Below are 20,609 nucleotides of genomic sequence, written 5' to 3' on the forward strand. Positions count from 1 at the left end.
ACAGCACCTTCACGGTGAATCCGCAGGAGGCCGGCCCGCGGCCCCGCCCCCAGGCCCTGCTTCTCGCCCTTGGCTCCGCCCTTAACGCGGCACCGCCCCGCCCCCACCACCACCCTGCCCCCACCACCGCCCTCAGCGGCTCTGAGCCCCTGGGGCGGGGCCAAGCTTCGACCATTCCTGTTCCCCCACGCGCCTCAGCGGCAGTGACGTTAGACAGGCACACCGACCTTCCTTGAGGCTGCGGGTCTACGGAGAGATCGTCTTCTCTCCGCGGCCCGAGCTGCGGTTTCGTTGCGTAGGGCCTCGCGGATTTCCGCAGCCTGGGGTTCTGGCCCGCGAGCACCCCGCAGCTGCGCGCCATCTTCACCAAGCGCCATGGCGGCGGCCGGCGGGCCGAAAGCGACCAGATGCTGCCCTTTCTTCGGTCTCCTTTTGCTTCTGCTGATCGCGGGCCCTACCCGGGGCTGGAACGACCCTGGTGAGTGCTGCCCTCACTCCCTCCTCTTGCTCTCTTCGGCAGGCGCTGAGAGGACCCCGGCTGGGGACCATATCCCTTCTACCCTATTTGCTCATTTCCATCCTCTTCGCTGTTCATCTCTGTCCTGCCTGGATCTTTTGCTCTTCCCAGACAAGTGTAGACTGTTGGGGAGTGGGCGGGGCGGGGCGGGACGATCTAATGTAATTAATGTTCCCATCTCCCTTCCCTGGATTCCTAGAATTTGCCCACCTTTTCCTTCCTCGGGCTACACCCCTCATCCCCTGAGTCTGGCTGGAAATCTCGTCCCTCACCTGCGCCTCTTGTTTTGTTGTCAAGAGTGTCTGATGTCATGGCTGTTCTCTTGGCTGCCTGTTGCTACACCTGAGAGTTGCCATGGCACCGGCAATCTCTGAGTCACACTTAGTGAACAGGGCTGCAAACCTTGGAAGTCGGTTAGCAGAATCATAAACTGTACTGTTTACCTGAGCACAAGTTGTGCTGTTTATTCTATTACAGCAAAGTACATTGCGTTACACCAGCTTTTCCCATTGAATTAAAAAAAAATTTTGTGTGTGTGATGGTACACGATAAGTGATTTCTAGGGAAAAGTTTCTTTTATATCACTATGTTATTAGACTTGTCTAACAAATTTTTATGGGATCGATAGTATTCCGTGTAATTAATATTGTGTGTGTATGTATGTACACATAATACAGATTTCCATTTAATAAATGATGTATGCTTTAAATAGGAGTGATGTAAAAAAATGACTTAAACTATGAAAACATCATTTTTGGTTTGGAAAGGAAAGATGTTGAGGTATGGAATGTGTACTAATGTTGCAATCATGACTTGGTGAGAGGAAATGCCTGTGTTTTTGAACTTAACAGATTTTTCTGTAGTTTCTTATTTTATTCTTAAATGTTAAAATGAGAGAGAAGGCACTATTTGTAAGTACTTGACTTTGAGTACTCCTTTGATGTGGATGTTTTATTACTAATAAATGAAAAGTCAAGTTGGATTTGAATGATGTCCGTATAATTTTCCTAATGTATTCCTAGAAAGTTTCATGTAAATAGGACTTTGATCAGAATTATAGTTTAGAAACTAGATTAAAACATTAAGTAGTTGAACCCTCAATCAGTTCTTTTCTTTCTTTCTTTCTTTCTTTCTTTTTTATTTTTTTTTTTTTTAGGGCTGCACCTGCAGCATTTGCAAGTTCCTGGGCTACAGGTCATTTGGAGCTGCAGCTGTTGGCCTATGCCACAATCACAGCAACTCAGTTGCCTATGCCACAACCGCAATTGAGCCACATCTACCACCTACGCTGCAGCTTGCAGCAATGCCAGCCAGATCTTTAACCCATTGAGTGAGGCCAGGGATCAAACCACATCCTCATGGATACTAGTTGGGTTCTTAACTGGATGAGCCACAGTGGGAACTCCCTCAATCAGTTCTTAAATAAAAAAAGGAAATTTATAGATGAAGAGTCAGGGGAATAATAAAAAAAAAAAGGAACCATATTTAAATTAATGGTGAACCATTTCCTGGTAGTTCTTAGTCTACCTACACTATAAAACTACTCTTCTGGAACAAAAGGCACCAAAATATTTTGCAGTGTAAACTCAATTAGTTTTTATAAATTCTACTCCACCTTAAATTTCTTTTGAGGAACTATATCATGAAGGCATTCTAATATGTTTCTTGAAAATTTAGATCTTTGGCCCATGTGGAATTAAGTTTTTATATAGCTTTAGGTGGATTTTCCTTTAGCTATTTACTCAGTTATGCCCAAACCATTTATTGAAGAAGACTTCCTTTCCCACTAAATTAAAAAGCCCACTATATCTTTTTTTTTTTTTTTTTTTTTTTGTCTTTCTGTCTTTTCTAGGGCCGCACCCTCGGCATGTGGAGGTTCCCGGGCTAGAGGTCTAATCGGAGCTGTAACCACCTGCCTACGGCAGAGCCACAGCAACGCCAGATCCGAGCAGCGTCTGCAGTCTACACCACAGTTCAGGGCAACGCCGGATCCTTAACTCACTGAGCGAGACCAGGGATCGAACCCGCAACCTCATGGTTCCTAGTCAGATTCGTTAACCACTGAGCCATTACGGGAACTCTAGAAAGCCCACTTTATCTTATATTGAATTCCCACACATATCTAGATTTATTTCTAGACTTTTGTTTCACAGTTCACTTGCCTGTTTTTGTTATGATTCTGTATTATTTTGATTATTCTAATTTTATAGTAAGCTTCATTATCTGGTAGAGCAATGCATTCTGTTTTAATTGACTATAAAAACAGTGCATTTTTTAAATTGAATTTATAGTTAACTTACAATATTGTATTAGTTTAAGGTGTAGTGATTTGATATTTTTATAGATTATACTCCATTTAAAGTTATTACAAAATAATGTCTCTACTTTGCTGTGCTATATAATATATCTTATTTGCTTACTTAAGCAATGTATTCTTTCTCAAGAAATTTTTGGGTATTTATAGATGTTAACCTTGAACATAATTCCTTTCCAGTTCCAAAAGAGCCCAGTTGGGCTCCTGTTTGGAAGTGCATTAAATTTATTTAGGTTTTATTGTATGTATATTTTCTTATATATGTCACATATTGACTTTAAGTTTATTTCTAGATATTTTATGTATGTGTGTAGTTTGTCACTAATTTGAGATAGGCCTTTACAATTTCATGTAATTGGATATCACAGGTATAGATAAAGTTGTTGACTTGGTAATTGATAAAATATCCAGCTGTTTTATCAAATTGTATTATGACAGGGTTGTCTTTTGGGAAGTTCTCTTGGATTTTGTAGGTCCAGCAATTCTAAATAAAATGTTATTTCTTCTACTGTTTGTATGAAGCATAAGAGATACTGCTGGATGAGTACTCAGAAGCTGTTCTCTACTTTCTTCTCCTTGTCTACCTCTGTGTAAATACTAGAAAAGCCAAATACTCATTTTACTAGAATCCCTTGATGCCATGTCATTCTAATTGGTGTAGTGGAGGGATTCTGGGGAAAATATTTTCAGTTATGATGGAAAGTTATTAATCTTATATTCTTTCTTTCAACTCTCTCTTTTTTTGTTTTTTGTCTTTTTAGGGCTGCACCCTAGGCATATGGAGATTCCCAGGCCAGAGGTCGAATCAGAGCTATAGATGCTGGACTGTGCCACAGCCACAGCAATAGCAGTGTGGGATCTGCGACCTGCACCACAGCTCATGGCAGTGCTGGATCCTTAACCCACTGAGTGAGGCCAGGGATCGAACCTACAACCTCATGGTTCCTAGTTGGATTCGTTTCCACTGCGCCAGGGCAGGAACTCCTAAACCTTTTTTTTAAACAAACTTTTCCCCACATAATAAAAATAACATTACACCTAGCAAAATTAATCCCAATTTCTTTTTTTTTTTTTTTTTTTTTTGTCTTGTCTTTTTGTTGTTGCTATTTCTTGGGCCGCTCCCGCGGCATATGGAGGTTCCCAGGCTAGGGGTCGAATCGGAGCTGTAGCCACCGGCCTACGCCAGGGCCACAGCAACGTGGGATCCAAGCCGCGTCTGCAACCTACACCACAGCTCTCGGCAACGCAGGATCGTTAACCCACTGAGCAAGGGCAGGGACTGAACCCGCAACCTCATGGTTCCTAGTCGGATTCGTTAACCACTGCGCCACGACGGGAACTCCCCCCAATTTCTTAATATTGACCAATTACTCATTCCATATTCAGATATCGCAGTTGTCCTTAAAACGTTTGAGCTAGTTTGTTAAAACCAGGCCCCAGGCCAGGACTATGCAATGCATCTGATTGAATTAGCCCTTAAGTCTTATTAAAATGTAGAACTGTCCCTTTTTTATGCTATTACTCTGCTGTCAGGATTGGGCCAGTTGCCCTTCTGAATATCCTACTTTCTTTATTCTGTTTTCTCATGGCATTGTTTTAGCTTATTTTTTTCCTCCCTGTAGTTGTAAAAAACTGAGTTAGCTCCAGAAGATTGATTAGATTCATATTCAGTACTTTTGGGGATTACATCATAAGAGATGGTGTTTTATCAGATTGATGCTGTTCTACTGTTAGCAATGCTAAGGTTGACTGCTGAAATAAAATGGCTTTGTTTCTCTCTTGTGGTTACATTTTTCCCCTCTCAAACTACTAGAAGGCACTCTGTGGTGTTACTTGGCATCATACCAATATCCATTCAATTATTTTAAAACTAATTAATCCTTATATCTGAATCAGTTTTTTAGGGGTTGATAAAATGATGATTTTTCTAATTCTGTCATTTCTTCTGCATTTATTGGCTGGTATTCTTTAGTGAAGTTGAGATTTTCCCTCTCAGCTGAGGCTATTTCAGATTATAGTTCTGGCTGGAAAGTCAGGATAAACATTTAATTTTAAATCTTTTATTACCAATTTTCAAAGTAAGGAGGTAATTGGTAGCTACTTTTAGTGTAGACAAGTGAGTTTTTGTCTCTCTCTCTGAATATTATTATGGATTCTTGGATTTTCATAGATTGAACATGACTTGTCAACTGAAGTCATTATCTTGCTGGTCAGTCTTGCTTTTGATATCTTAAGGTCTTTTCCATCCCATGATCATAAACATACTGTTGTGCCTCCTTTCAGTATTTTTAATTTGTTGTGTGTTTTATGGTAAGTTTCTAACCATCAAGGGTTAACTTTTATATATTGTGCACATGGTGATCAATTTCCTAATCCTGTGTTACTGTCTGTATTACCATAGATTTAATATGGACATATATAAACATATATGTTTCATATGTTTTATAGCTATAGCTCAGTTTTCCTTTCTTTGTTATTGATTTTCAGCTGTCTTCTTTTAGTTTTTTTCTTTTGTATTTTTGTATTGTGTTATTATATTTCTGGTTTATTGTATTTTGGTGAGAGAATATGGCTAATAAGTCTTAGTCAAATTTATCATGTTCATTTTTGGTAAATAAGTATAAATCTATATTGCCAATGTGAGGGACTATCCCTGGTGTATGATTAGTGGAAAAGCATATGAAGAGTAATGTGCACTGTATCATTCAGTTTTATAATCGAATGGAAGTTGAGTGAACCAATGTATTGTATCTTCCATCATAATTCAAGGGTGATAAGTATGAAGACTCTTTCATTTTCCAGTAACACTTTAAAATTCACTTATGGGGAGTTCTCTTGATAAATTTATGTAAACCTTGAAAACTCAAAAAAAAAAAAAAATTTGGAGTTCACGTCTTGGCGCAGTGGTTAATGAATCCGACCAGGAACCATGAGGTTTCTGGTTCAATCCCTGGCCTTGCTCAGTGGGTTAAGAATCTGGCATTGCCGTGAGCTATGATGTAGGTCGCAGACGTGACTTGAATCTGGTGTTGCTGTGGCTGTGGTGTAGGCTGGCAGCAACAGCTCCAATTAGACCCCCAGCCTGGGTACCTCCATATGCCATGGATATGTGTGACCATAAAAAGACAAAACCAAACAAACAACCTCTATGTCAAGGTGATTTTTAATTTGTGAAATAGGTCAAATGTTTTTAATTTTTTAAATTGTGAAATATTTAAAATATTTAAACACACACAGAAGTACGCAATGAAAACCCATACACTCACCACCCAGTTTTATCGAATCCTCACATTTTACTATATTTTCAGCATCCCCCCCGCCCTGTAATAAAACATTACAGATAGCTAAAGTCCTTTCTCTCCCTCCCTCCTCAGAGATACTCGGAATTTGGTGTTTTGTCATTCCTATGCATGTTTTCATACTGTTATATACATGTTCAGACTTTAACACTATATAGTACTGTTTCACGAGTTTTCTTTCTTTTTTTTTCTTTGTCTTTTTGTCTTTTTAGGGTAGCACCCATGGCATATGGGGGTTCCCAGGCTAGGGGTCTAATTGGAGCTATTGCTGCTGGCCTACACCAGAGCCACAGCAGTGCCAGATGAGAGCCGTGTCTGCAACCTACACCACAGCTCACCAAAACCCTGGATCCTTAACCCACTGATCGAGGCCAGGGATCGAACCTGCAACCTCATGGTTCCTAGTCGGATTCGTTTCCACTGCACCAAGACGGGAACTCCATTTTTTTTTTTTTTTTTTTTTTTTTTTTGTGTGTGTGTGTGTTTTCAAGGTTTACATAAATTTATCATACTAAACATTCTACAACTTGTATTTTGCTTAAAATGTTTTTGCTGTTTCTCTTCTGATGCATGAATTCTAGTTCACTCACTTTAACTGCTGGCCTATTCCTCTTTGTAAATAGGCCGAACTTTTATGAATCCATTCACTTGTTGACAGATGTTTAAGTTATTAAATGTGCTTCATGTATTCATGTATATTTTTTGCCATTTTAATTAACCATTAATGTTGTCATACAGTTATCCAACATTTCAGGTTAATGAACTTTTGGTTCTAATTGGGCAGAAATTATGTAGAACTCTTGGCAGAGAAGTGGTTTGGGTGGGCATCCATCCTGAAAAGTGTGACTTTTTGAATTTTGTGCAAAAGCCCTGAAGGTTGTTGAGACTTGGGACTTGGGAAACTGTTTGATCTTCTTTCTTAGTCATCTTCAAAAGGCAGAAAGACCTTTGCTTTTGAAAATATTTCCTATGATAAAAGTTTTATTAGAATGAATCTCTCCGTAGGACAAGATACTTACCATCTGTTTATCTGTGTTCTTACTGTTTCAGACAGAATATTGTTGAGGGATATAAAAGCTCTCACCCTCCACTATGACCGCTATACCACTTCCCGTAGGTTGGATCCCATCCCACAGTTGAAGTGTGTTGGAGGCACAGCTGGATGTGATTCTTACACCCCAAAGGTCATACAGTGTCAGAACAAAGGCTGGGATGGTTATGATGTACAGGTAATACTTGTTATGTTGATGGCGGTCTAAATGAAATTTTTTTCAGTCAAGTGTTTATTGAGACATTATGCGGTATTTTGGGGAAGTACATATGGAAAAATCTCAGGTTACCCTAAAATATATGAATATTTTTTCTGGAAGAATCATCCTCCAAAAGAAATGAACTGATTTTAAAGCCCAGAAATATTCATTGCAATTTTTATGCCATAACTTTCTTCTAAGACGTTAGTAAATTTTCAAAATTTTTCATATATTTGGGGGTAGGGGTAGAGGAGTTCCTTTGGTTATCATTTTTCCATCATTCCTCCAAGAATACCCCCCCTCCTTTTTTTTGGCTGTGCCCATGGCATGCTGAAGTTCCCAGGCCAGGGATCGAACCTGCGCCACAGCAGCAACCCAAGCCATAGCAATGGCAACACTGGATCCTTAACCTGCTGAGCCATCAGAGAATTCCAATTAAATGTACATGAAATAGTTTTATACAAAAATGAATGATGGAATCACAAGCCTCAGGAAACTTTCTTCCTAGTAGAAAATATAAGACAAACACTCACATTACATCTTGGTGCCAACAAAGTGCTGTAAAGTCATGTCCAATTGGGGCAGGGGTGGATTGGGAAAGACTTAAAAAGAAAGTATTCACTGTGTTAGCAAGGAAGGATATGATTTTTACAGCTGAAGAAATAGAGAAGGCAAGGAATGGCATGAGCAAAGAAGTATGAGGACATTATACATTGACTTATGTTGTAGCAGAGACAGCTGCTTCTAATTCCAAGAGTTTAAATATAATAAGTAGAAGCCACTTTTAGTATATACTATCAAAGAAATAATAATTAACACAAAATAACCAATAGAGATTGAGTTTATTTTATTTGCCTAAATCAACAAACTTATAAATCTTTCTTCAAATAAAATTACTTAAAAATGAAATAGTGTAGCAACAACAACAACATTAAAAATATGTTTTATCCAAGCTAAAAACTTTTAGGCTCAAAGGACACTATCAACAATGTGAAAAGGACCCCAGAGTTTCTGTTGTGGCTTAGCAGTTAATGAACCCTACTAGTATCCATGAAGACACAGGTTTGATCCCTGGCCTCAGTGGGTTCAGGATATGGTGTTGCCATGAGCTGTGGTGTAGGTTGTAGACATGGCTCGGATCTGGTGTTGCTGTGGCTGTGGTGTAAGCCGGCAGCTACAGCTCCAATTCAGCCCTAGCCTGGGAACCTCCATATGCTGCAGGTGCAGCTCTAAGAAGCAAAAAGCAAACAAACAAACAAACAAAAGAAGCAATGTGAAAAGGACCCACACAAACGAGAAAGCTTTTGTAGTCATATGTCTGACTGGGGACTTGTGTCCAGAGTATATGAAGAACAACTATTATGACTCATTGGGAAGACAAATAACCAAATTTAAAAGTGAGCAAAACCATCTGACTAGACATTTCTCCAAAGGAGATATACAAATGGCCAATAAACACATGAAAAGAATGTTCTACATCATTAGCCGTCAGAGAAATACAAGTCAAAACCACAGTAAGGTAACACTTCACACCCGATAGGATTCCTCTAATCAAAAAGACAGATAATAGGGAGTTCCCGTCGTGGCGCAGTGGTTAACGAATCTGACTAGGAACCATGAGGTTGCGGGTTCGATCCCTGCCCTTGCTCAGTGGGTTAACGATCCGGCGTTGCCGTGAGCTGTGGTGTAGGTTGCAGACGCGGCTCGGATCCTGCGTTGCTGTGGCTCTGGCGTAGGCCGGTGGCTACAGCTCCGATTCAATCCCTAGCCTGGGAACCTCCCATATGCTTCGGGAGCAGCCCAAGAAATGGCAAAAAGACAAAAAAAAAAAAAAAAAAAGACAGATAATAGGAGTTCTTGTTGTGGCTCAGCAGGTTAAGAACCCAACTTAGTATCCATGAAGATGCAGGTTCAATCCCTGGCCTCACTCAGAAGGTTAAGGATCTGGTGTTACCACTAGGTTCAGTGTAGTTTGCAGATGCGGCTGGGATCTGATATTGCTGTGGCTGTGATGGAGGCCAGCAGCTGTAGCTCTGATTAGATTCCTAGCCTGGTAGTTTCCATATGCCATGAGTGTGACTGTAAAAAGAAAAAAATAAAAATAAAAAAAATCCAAAAAAGATAATAAATGGTGAAGTTGTGGAAAAACTCTCATACACTTCCTTTTGGAATGTAAAATGGTGTAGTCACTTGGAAAACTCTCTGGCAGCATCTCAAAAGTTTAAACTTAGAGTTAATATATGCCCCAGCCATTCCACTCCTAGATGTATACCCAAGAGAATTGAAAACATGTATCCACACAGAAACATACATAAATGTTTGTAGCAGCATTATTCATAAAAGCCAAAAAGTAGAAACAATCTAAATGTCCAACATTGATGAGTGAATGAGCAAAAGGTGGTATATCCATACAGAGGAATATTATTTGGCCATAGTCAGGAATGAAATGCTGATACATGCTACAACATGTGTGAACCTTGAAAACATTCTGCCCAGTGAAAGAAGCTAGTCAGAAAGGACCACACATGGTATGATTCCATTACATGAATTGTCCAGAATAAGGAGAGCCTTGGAGACAGATTGGTGGTTGCCTAAAGCTGGGAGATTTGGGGGGAAATGGGGAGTGGCTGCTAATGGAGATGAAGTTTGTTTTGGGGGTGATGAAAATATTCTAAAATTGAACGTAATGTGGTTGCACAACTCTGAATACGCTCTGTGAATACACACACATTGAAATGGGTGAATTATAGTATGTGAATTGTATCTGAGTAAAGCTGTAATAGTGTATCTGAAGTTTGAGAAAGGAAGGTAATTTATTTCCCCCCCCCCAAAAAAAAGAAAGAAAAGTGGTGGTACCAGTCAGATTTGTTTAGCTAATGTCTTTTTAAATGTTTCTAAAGAAGCATGTTACTCACTCAGAATAAAGAATTTACATTAAACCAATTTTTTTTTTTTTTTTAAAGCTGGAAAAATTTGAGGCTAGCACAGTTTACTTTTGCATTTTCCAAATATCTTAAAAAAAAAACTGAGCAAATTACTTCTAGGATTGGACCCTGGGGAGTTCCCGTCGGGGCTCAATGATTAACAAATCCGACTAGGAACTATGAGGTTGCGGGTTCGATCCCTGGCCTCGCTCAGTGGGTTCAGGATCCGGCGTTGCCATGAGCTGTGGTGTAGGTTGAAGATGTGACTCGGGTCTGGAGTTGCTGTGGCTGTGGCATAGACCAGCAGCAACAGCTCTGATTAGACCCCTAGCCTGGGAACCTCCATATGCTGCGGGTATGGCCTAGAAAAGACAAAAAAAAAAAAAAAAAAAAAGGGATTGGACCCTGCTACAGGTAGTCCGTGATTTTTATAGAATTTGTGAGGAAAGTTTTTCCCAGAAGGTTATGTATTATCTTTGATGCCATATGTAGCTACCAGATATTCATGTATGATGCTGATTTTTGAGCCTTAATGTTGAAAAAAACTTCTGTATTTTAAAGAAAGCATCTTCAGCAACGGTGGTTAAAAAGTTGGCATTTTTAAAATTAGCTTAAAATTTATTTATTTATTTTTATTTATTTATTTTTGTCTTTTGTCTTTTTAGGGCTGCACCTGCGGTGTATGGAGGTTCCCGGGCCTAATCGGAGCTGTTGCTGCCAGCCTACACCACAGCTCACAGCAATGCCGGATCCTTAACCCACTGAGCAGGGTCAGAGATTGAACCCGCAACCTCATAGTTCCTAGTCAGGTTGGTTAACCACTGAGCCACGATGGGAACTCCTTAAAATTTATTAACTAGAGAATGATTAATATGTACATCTATATGTAAGGAATAAAGAATAGTAATAAAACTAGCACTCATGTACCCACCACTTAACTTAAATAGAACCTTAACATCACCAATATCTTTGAAGCCCCTAGTTTGCTCTCCCTCAACATAGAAATACTCGTCCTGAGTTTTATCATTCCCTTGCTTCATTTTGCTGTTTTATGATAACTATATAGCCCAAATAGTATATATTAAAAAAAAAAAAGCCTTTTTAGATCTAATGACCTGTTTCTACTTTTCTTCACAGTGGGAATGTAAGACTGACTTAGATGTTGCGTACAAATTTGGAAAAACTGTGGTGAGCTGTGAAGGCTATGACTCCTCTGAAGACCAGTATGTGCTAAGAGGTTCCTGTGGTTTGGAGTATAACTTAGATTACACAGAACTCGGCCTGAGGAAATTGAGAGAGTCTGGAGAAAACCATGGCTTTAATTCTTTCTCTAATTATTATAATAAGTTGTACTCCCCAGATTCCTGTAGCATCAGTGGCGTGATTACCATTGTGCTGCTACTTGCTATCGCCTTTGGAGTTTATAAATTCTTCCTTAGTGATGGTCAGGATCCTCCTCCACCATATTCTGAGTATCCTCCATATTCCCATCGTTATCAGAGGTTCACCAACTCGGCAGGACCCCCTCCTCCAGGCTTCAAGTCTGAGTTCACAGGTATGTTTCCCAAGGCAATGACAGTATGTAGGGTGGAAGTCAGGTAGTGACTCCTGTGCTGGTTTCTAAAATGGAAAATGGTTGCATTGGGAAACCAAAGTAGCTTTGTCTTCTTCTTTTTGTTTTTTGTTTTGTTTTTTGTTTTGTTTTTTTTTGTCTTTTTAGGGCCGCTTCCATGAAATATGGGAGTTCCCAGGCTAGGGATCCAATCGGAGCCGTAGCTGCTGGCCTACACCTCAGCCACAGCAACTCGGGATCCAAGCTTTGTCTGCGACCTATACCACAGCTCACAGCAACGCCAGATCCTTAACCCGCTGAGCAAGGCCAGGGATCAAACCCACATCCTCATAAATACAAGTCAAGTTTGTTAACCACTGAGCCACGATGGGAATTCCCAGGTTTATCTTCTTACTTTTTTACTTTCAACTTCTTTTACATCTTCTATTTTTCTTTGTGGTTAATTGTAATTATTGTTGTAAGGATACATGTTTAAATTATAAATCATTTTAATCAAACTTGATCACATTTGGCAATAAGCATTTATCTTGAACTCTGTTTCACACCATATACAGAATTTTATTCATTAAGTGCTATAAGCTCAACATAAAAGGTAAAACAAGCTTCCAGAAGGAAACATAGGACAATATTTGTCATGACAGGCAGAAATTTCTTGGAATGCAAAAAATAGTAGCCGAAAGGAAGAGATGGATAAGTTAGACTTTATTTGATTAAGAATGCTTGAAAGGAGTTCCCGTCGTGGCGCAGTGGTTAACGAATCCGACTAGGAACCATGAGGTTGCGGGTTCGGTCCCTGCCCTTGCTCAGTGGGTTAACGATCCGGCGTTGCCGTGAGCTGTGGTGTAGGTTGCAGACGCGGCTCGGATCCCGCGTTGCTGTGGCCCTGGTGTAGGCCAATGGCTACAGCTCCGATTCGACCCCTAGCCTGGGAACCTCCATATGCCGCGGGAGCGGCCCAAAGAAATAGCAAAAAGACCAAAAAAAAAAAAAAAAAACCAAAAACAAGAATGCTTGAAAAAGCAAATAAACAAAAAAAACTAAACCCCCCAAAAGCTGTTTTTTTCTGGTGCAGTGGTATAAGGATCTGGTGGTGTCACTGCAGCAGCTTAGGTCACTGCTGAGGTCACTGCTGTGGCATGGGAACTTCCACATGCTGTGGGTATGGCCAAAAAAAAAAATTTAAGAATGTCTGGTCATCAAAAGAGACACTTTAAGAGAGTGAAAAGGCAAGCCACAGACTGGGAAAAGGTATTTGTGAAAAATACTTCCAAAAAAGGATGTGTATTTCCAGTAAATAAAGAATTCCCACAAATCTGAGAAAAGAGAGACAACCCAATTTAAAAGTGGGCAGAGCCATTTTTTTGGTAAAAGAAGATCTCCAGATGTCCAATAAAAATCTGAAAGGTGCTCAGCATCATTAGTCTTTAGAACAACACAGAATAAAACCTGAATTATTATTATTTTTAATCTGCTTTTAGTTATTTATTTTTGGCTGTACCTAAGGAGGGTGGAAATTCCCAGATCAGGCATCGAACCCTTACTGTGGTTGTGACCTGCATCACAGCTGCATGGCACTGGGTCCTTGACCTGCTGCACCGCAGGGGAGGTTCCTAAAACCTGAGTTATTGGTTCATCACCATATAACCACCATAATGGCTGACATTAAAAAGATGAACTACCAAGCAATGGCAAGGATATAGTCAACTGGAACTTGCTGGAAGGAGTTAAAATGAAAAACACCTTGGAAACCTGAATATCTACTAAAATTAGAATACACCACCCAATAACCCAGCAGTTTCATTCCTGGATACACACCCAAGAGAAATGCATGCTTGTGTGCACAAAAAGATCTGCACAAGGATGGTCACAGCAGCTTTATTCACAACAGCTGAAAACGAAAAAAGATGTCCATAACCATTAGAAGGAGACAGATGGTGTTTTTCTTTTTTCTTTTTTTTTTTTTTTCACACATTGGCGTACTATACATAACATTTAGAAAAAAACCAAAAAGTCTGATATATGCAGTGGTGGAGGTGGACTCGCATAGACATAACGATATACCAGACACAGAAGAGCACTAACATATGATTCTATTGATAAAAAGTTTAAGAATGGGTAAAAACAAAGTGCAGCAAGAGAAGACAGAGTAAGCTTCTCTATGACGTGGGTAGCTATTGTGAGTTGTCTGAGGGGGCCTCTGGGTGCTGAAAGGTTTTATTGATGTGGTTAGTGGTTACACACACGGGTGCACACATACAAATTTGTTATGCTGTACATGTAGGATTTGCACACTTTCCTTTGTGTGCATTATACAGCAATTTAAGAAAAACTTCCTCTGAGCAGAAGATATTTTTTGGTCCTTTTAAGACCTGACTTCCTGATTAACAAATATTCTCCACTTGGATTCTTCCATTAGACACCTAAGTACAGCTGTTTCCTGGAACTTCTAGAGATGTTTGCAATCTGGAAAGGAAGTAACTGACACGTGGGGTCATCTTCCATAGCTAGTCCCTCCCCCTTTTTTTCCCCTTTCTCTTTTTCCTCTCTTTTTCTTTTTGCAGCTTCACTTGTTGCATATAGAAAGAAGTTCCCAGTCCAGGGGTTGAATTGGAGCTGTAGCTGCCAGCCTTCACAACAGCCATACTAACACTGGATTTGAGCTGCATCTGCAACCTACTCCATGGCTTACAGCAACACAGGATCCTTATCCATTGAGCGAGGCCAGGGATCGAGCCCGCATCCTTAGACAGCATTGGGTCCTTAACCTGCTGAGCCATAAGGGGAAGTCCTTGTAGCTAGTCTTGAGCAGGGCAGATGTGACCTTACAGGAAGAAACTACCCTCTCCTGTCCTAAAAACACCCTTTTTTCCATATGTGTGGGAAAGGTAGGTACTCCTTAGTTATTAACCAATACTGTATGAATACACTTTTGGAATATGACTTTATAAGTTGAAGCCTGAGTAGTATTAAGTCATACAGATGAAACAATTGAAATGCCATATTATCTTTAGTTTTGTAGGTGGTGTTTTGTTTATTAAGAGAGGATACAGAATTAAATCATCTTTATTTCTAGGACCGCATGGTGCAACTTCCGGTTTTGGCAGTGCTTTTACTGGACAACAAGGACATGAAAATTCAGGACCAGGCTTTTGGACTGGCTTGGGAACTGGAGGAATATTAGGATATTTGTTTGGCAGCAATAGGTAGGTTTTGCATTTATCTCTCCTGGCCCTTTGTCTCAAATTCAGCCTTTCTTTAGAGGCTTCTTTGTTTTGTTTACAATGTGACTGGATTTGGTTTTGTTAAGGAAAATAAATTAAGGTGACATTACCCTATTCAATCAGATTCTCTGGTGGGTGGGGAAAGGAATGCTGTGATCTATATTACGTGAGTTTTCTCTCACATGTCATGCCTGTAGATAGGAGAGAGGAGAAAGAATGTTGACTTCTGAGAAGGCAGGAAAGATCAGTGCATTGGGGAATAGTCCGCATTCTGATTTGAAATGATAGAAGCAAGGGTGGCAAGAGCTTGGGACCAGATTTTGGAATGTCTCTAGTATCAACAGTAGTTTAAGCTTAGATTTTATTTGAGGGCAAATTCAGAAAGAAAGAGCCTTTATTCTCTGTCGTTTTCTTCCCAGCAGTGACAAAACAGTGTGTTTATTTCTTGTTAACATACCAGAACATTGAGGAAAAAAGACTTGATACAGTTTTTTTTCCTAATGGTTTAGGAATAGGAAGGTATTTAAAAATGATAGTCACAAGAAAACCGCCTGACCCGAGTTTCTGTCTTTACAGAGCAGCAACACCCTTCTCAGACTCGTGGTACTACCCAGCACACCCTCCCTCATACACCAGCACATGGAATAGCCGGGCTTACTCACCACTACGTGGAGGCCCAGGCAGCTATTCGGCCTGTTCAAGCTCAGAGCCAAGAACCAGAACAGCATCAGGTAAGAGCAAAAACCAAGAAGCCCTATTCAGTGAAGTACAGAAATAATTTGGAATTTAAGGTGATTAATTTTATATTTAGCAATCATGGTTTTATTTAATACCAGAAATATTAGTTGCACAGCTGAGATTAAAATAATAATTCAGATTCATTCTTTCCTACCACTTTTTTTTTTTGGCTTTTTAGGGCCACACCTGTGGCATGTGAAAGTTCCCAGGCTAGGGGTTAAATTGGAGCTGCAGCTGCCGGCCTACACCACAGCCACAGGAACTTGGATCTGAGCTGCATCTGCGACCTACACCACAGCTCATGGCAATGCTGGATTCTTAATCCACTGAGTAAAGCCAGGGATCAAACCCGCATCCTTATGGATACTAGTCATGTTTGTTACTGCTGAACCACAATGGGTACTCCTTTCCTTCCTCCTGCTTCTAGTCTTTTTTTTTTTTTTTCTGACCATGTCCACAGCACGTGGAAGTTGCTGGGCCAGGGACCACACAGCAGTGACCTGAGGTGCTGCAGTGATGATGCCGGATCCTTCACCCACTGTGCCACTGCGGAATTCCTCAACACTTCTGTACTTTAAAACTCAAAGAGGAATTTGATTTCAGCTCATTTCTACCATGAACCAAAGTTTTAAACCTTCTAGGACATTGGTTTCCACATGTTTAATTCTATTTAATATATGGGAGTCTTTTATGCTCTAAAATGGAACCTTTCTAGGTAGAAGGTTGGACTTTTCAATTCGGTCAAACTCAAAACTGTATTGATACATTCTTTAATTGTCAAAGATATGTTTATTGCCATCGCTGAGAGGAAATTTTCTTTAAAAAGCAGAGATAAAAGACCAAATTATTCGGGAGTTCCCGTCATGTCTCAGTGGTTAATGAACCCGACTAGCATCCATGAGGACACAGGTTCGATCCCTGGCCTCGCTCAGTGGGTTAAGGGTCTGGGGTTGCCATGGCTCTGGCGTAGGCCAGTGGCTACAGTGCCTACTCGACTCCTAGTCTGGGAACCTCCATATACCGTGGGTGTGGCCCTGAAAGACAAAAAGTCAGAAAGTCAAAAAAAAAAAGCCAAATTATTTGGAATTAAACATCTAGCTTGTTAGCAGAGAATGGAAGGTCGTGGGTCATGAGGCAGTGCTAGGTGGTTGTGTACTGGATTTACCTTCTTCAGCAGGGAAGTCATAGAACACTGAATAACTCTGGAAATGGACAGAAAATATTTAAATATGCTTTAAAATATAAGCAGAATTCTCATAGTGCTGTGTGAATAAATTGATATGATCACTTTGAAAAACTTGTTGGCATCACCCACTAAAATTGAACATAAACATCTCAAGATCCAGCAGTTTCATAGATAGATAGCAACAGAAATGTATACATTTGTACACTAGACGGTAAGTACAAGGATGTTCACAGTATCTTTATTCGTAGTACCTCCAACTGGAAGAAATCCACATACCTATCAGCAGTAAAATGGATGAATAAATTGAGTTATATTCAGTGGAATACTGTGCAACAGGAGAGTGAATGAATAGTTGTGTACAATAATGTGGACAGATCTACCAAATGTAAAGAAGCCAAACTCAAAAGAATGTCCACATTATGATTGCAAAATTCATATTTTATAAATATACATGTTTAATAAGAAGCAAAACTTGGAAGTTCCCCTCATGGCTCAGCAGTAACAAATCTGACTAGTATCCATGAGGACATGTTTCCAATCACTGGCTTCGCTCAGTGGGTTAAATGATCCGGCATTGCCGTGAGCTGCAGTGTACGTTGCAGATGTAACTCAGATCCTGCATTGCTGTGGCTGTGGGGTAGGCTGGCAGCTACAGCTCTGATTCGACCCCTAACCTGGGAACTTCCATATGTCATGCGTGCGGCCCTAAAAACAAAAACAAAAAAAAGAAGAAGAAGCAAAACTCATCTATGGTGTTAGATGTTAGGATAGTGGTTACTTTTGGGGAGACAAAGGGATGGTAAGATTGAGAGGATATATAAAAATTTAACTCCATTGGACATAATGTGACGTTAGAGAACTTATTTTCCGTGGTAATGAAAATTGTAAGAAACCATAACTGTCAACTAGAAATGTATAGGGCTTATATGAAGAAAATCATAAAATATTACCAAATAATCTACAGGGAAACCTGAAAAAAATTGAGTTTCTAGAGGGGAACCCTTGTGGTCTTCTAACCTGTCTGTTCTCCCTCTCCCTCTCTCTCGTGGCGGGGGGCGGAATGGGGGGGGTTATTATCAAAAGGCGGGAACTCTTCTCTTTGCTGCTGGGGTCTTAAGAAGTAGCAGGGCTTGGCTTAGGCTGCATTGGCCTCTCTGCTGTTTGGCTTAGACTTTGAGTGTTGTCAGTACCACGTTGGCCCTACCAGAGAACACATCTTTGGTTTTCTGGCTGTTACTCACAGCAGGCACGTGTGTGTTTAGTAGACTCGATGATGGTTAGATGAGTGGAGGGGCTGTTGTGGGAGGTGATGCACTGTCCTGCACAGTCCTGCTCCACACTCTGTCTCTCTTCTTCCCTCCTGTCTCTTACTCATTTGCTAACAATAAACAGGTATTACTGCAATCCTAATGCATTTGAAAAAGCTAATCTAAAATTTACTCTTCTCATTCTAGGATATGGTGGTACCCGAAGACGATGAGAAAAGTACAAAGTTGGGGTCAAACACTGGATGCAGAATTTCTGATTTTTCATCACTTTCTCTTAAAAACTACCTAACAAGGACACATGCAAAAGTTCTGTGGTGTTTTGTCCTGTACAGCTTTTTGTATCCTGTTATTTGAGACTAAGAGGTGACATGACAAAATGCTTATGTAGAGAATTGTATGTTTGTGTAACCTGCAGATGTATATTAGTTTTTGAAAGTGATGACTACTGTGAAATGCTGAGAATGTGTTGTGTAATTTCTAAAACTTGTGATGCCATAAGATGCAAGTCTTTATACCAGTAATACCAATAGCCACTGAGTATAGAAATTTTCAATCTTAGGTGGCTTTAACTGATGAGTTGTTATGTCATAGAAATGATAGTAATCTATTTGGTACGTATTATTGGGTGTTTGCTGTTCGCCAAACATTTAAACCAAGCTTTGGACTACCAACTTACACTTACCTATGTGTGTTGATCATTTCTGAACTCAGGTGGGTAGGGTTCTGGTAAGAGAGAATTCCTTTTTTAGGAAAAGGTAGAAAATATCTATCTAGAAGATCGTGAATGATTGTGTGCCGACAGAAATGCTTGAAACTTCCACATTCATTTTTTTTAAGAGGTAAAGTTGAAGTGCTTCAGTAAGGGTTTTCTAATAGCTAAAGCATGCAGTTCGCTGTGGAATCTGAAGTGTTGTAACAGCCTGTTTCAATCTTATATTAAAATGACAGAAAAAATAAAAACAAAGTTTTTATCTTTGCTTTTTTACCAGGCTTGCCACAACTTAGTGGTAGGTTTCTTCCCTTTTTCTCAAAGGAAAGGGGGTTCATGTGGACATTCTGTCTCCCTAAACAGTAATTGCCCTGGTAGTCCTCCTTGGCTACTGGTCATTTTGTTACCAAGCAAGGACTCCCTGCCTGATGTGCATAGAAGCCAATACCATGGCTCTGGCTTTTGAGAAAAGAAAGAGCTTTTGGAGGTCACTTGGCAAGGAGACAGGGAGTAGAGCTCAAATCTCTCTCCCCATTCCACGGCTCAGGGCGAGATTTAAAGGCTAAGGGGAACAAGCTGTTGGCTAGTCTCAAACACATGGTAATCAGCTGTTGGAAGCTGGATTATCCTTGTGGAAGGACCTCTAGCTTCGTAAAGGGCCCCAGTGGCAATATTTCTATTGTTTGATTCTGCAGACTGAAGATGCTTTGTTCCAGGGTCACCCTGGAGAAGGGGTTCCTGTCTTGCACATGCGCGGTGCTGCTTCTCTAAAATAACTCCAGGTTTGAGTAATCAACAACCCATTTTAAGGAAGCAAACCCAGTTTAAACTGGTCAGTGTTTTGTTTTGTTTTGTTTTGTTTTTTGGCCATGCCTGCAGCATGTGAAAAGTTTCCAGGCCAGGGATCAAACTTGTGCCACAGCAGCGACCAGAACCACTGCAGCGACAATGCCAAATCCTTAACCTGCCGCACCAGGAGAACTCCTTGTCAGTGTTTTTTTGTGCTGTTTTTCCATTTTTAAGGAACCCTAAAGATTGACAGCAAACTACTAGAAGCAAGGAGAGAGGCCTGGAACTGACTCTTCTCTAGCACCTTCAGTGGCAGCATGGCCCTGCTGACACCTTGACCTCAGACTGGTAGCCTCTACAACTGTGGGACTCTCTCCTTTGTTTTTTTTTTAAAAAAAAAAAAAGCCAAAGCAGTACCACATTACCACATTCATTTCTGGGGAATTGCAGAGGTTAGTGCCACCATCAAGGACTTGAAGGATGCAGGACAGGATGCAATTCCCACCACATTCCATTCAGCTTGCCTGTTTGTGCAGAACACAGATGGCTCTTGGAGAGCAATAGTGGATTATCTAAACTTAATCATGTGGTGATTCCAATTGCAAATGCTGTTCTGGACATGGTTTCATTGCTTGAGTACATCAGCACGTCTCCTGGTACCTGAGAAGCAGCACCTTGATCAGGCAAATGCTTTTCCTTTCCACTTGTTGCTAATGACCACCAGAAGCAGATTGCTTTCAGCTAGCAAGGCCTCTGACCTACCTCACAGGTGTATCAGCTCTGCAGCCCCAGCTCATCATTTAGTCTGTAGGGACCTTGAT

At 40.5% G+C, this 20,609-nt stretch overlaps 1 protein-coding gene across 1 annotated transcript; it reads left to right on the forward strand.

The window, feature by feature from the left end:
* The first annotated feature begins 202 nt into the window (after nucleotides 1–202).
* Nucleotides 203–19,254, forward strand: SARAF (store-operated calcium entry associated regulatory factor). The gene is made up of 6 exons (XM_001924775.5): nucleotides 203–478; nucleotides 7,181–7,359; nucleotides 11,442–11,859; nucleotides 14,951–15,080; nucleotides 15,675–15,829; nucleotides 18,477–19,254. Exons 1-6 carry the CDS (start codon nucleotides 376–378, stop codon nucleotides 18,500–18,502), a joined length of 1,011 nt encoding a protein of 336 aa, XP_001924810.1. The 5' UTR covers nucleotides 203–375; the 3' UTR covers nucleotides 18,503–19,254.
* The last annotated feature ends 1,355 nt before the right edge of the window (nucleotides 19,255–20,609 follow it).

Source organism: Sus scrofa, chromosome 15, assembly GCF_054392235.1.
Source record: "Sus scrofa isolate SSC_HxYL_T2T_F1_AM1 chromosome 15, Sscrofa_HxYL_maternal_Yorkshire_Landrace_v2.0, whole genome shotgun sequence".
Lineage (NCBI taxonomy): Eukaryota > Metazoa > Chordata > Mammalia > Artiodactyla > Suidae > Sus > Sus scrofa.

Excerpts from the sequence above, each read along its gene's own strand:
- SARAF (XM_001924775.5), top strand. The coding sequence starts at position 376 with ATGGCGGCGGCCGGCGGGCCGAAAGCGACCAGATGCTGCCCTTTCTTC. Across the intron at positions 7,360-11,441 it reads GGGATGGTTATGATGTACAG|TGGGAATGTAAGACTGACTT; the intron begins GTAATACTTGTT and ends TTTTCTTCACAG. Across the intron at positions 15,830-18,476 it reads AAGAACCAGAACAGCATCAG|GATATGGTGGTACCCGAAGA; the intron begins GTAAGAGCAAAA and ends TTCTCATTCTAG.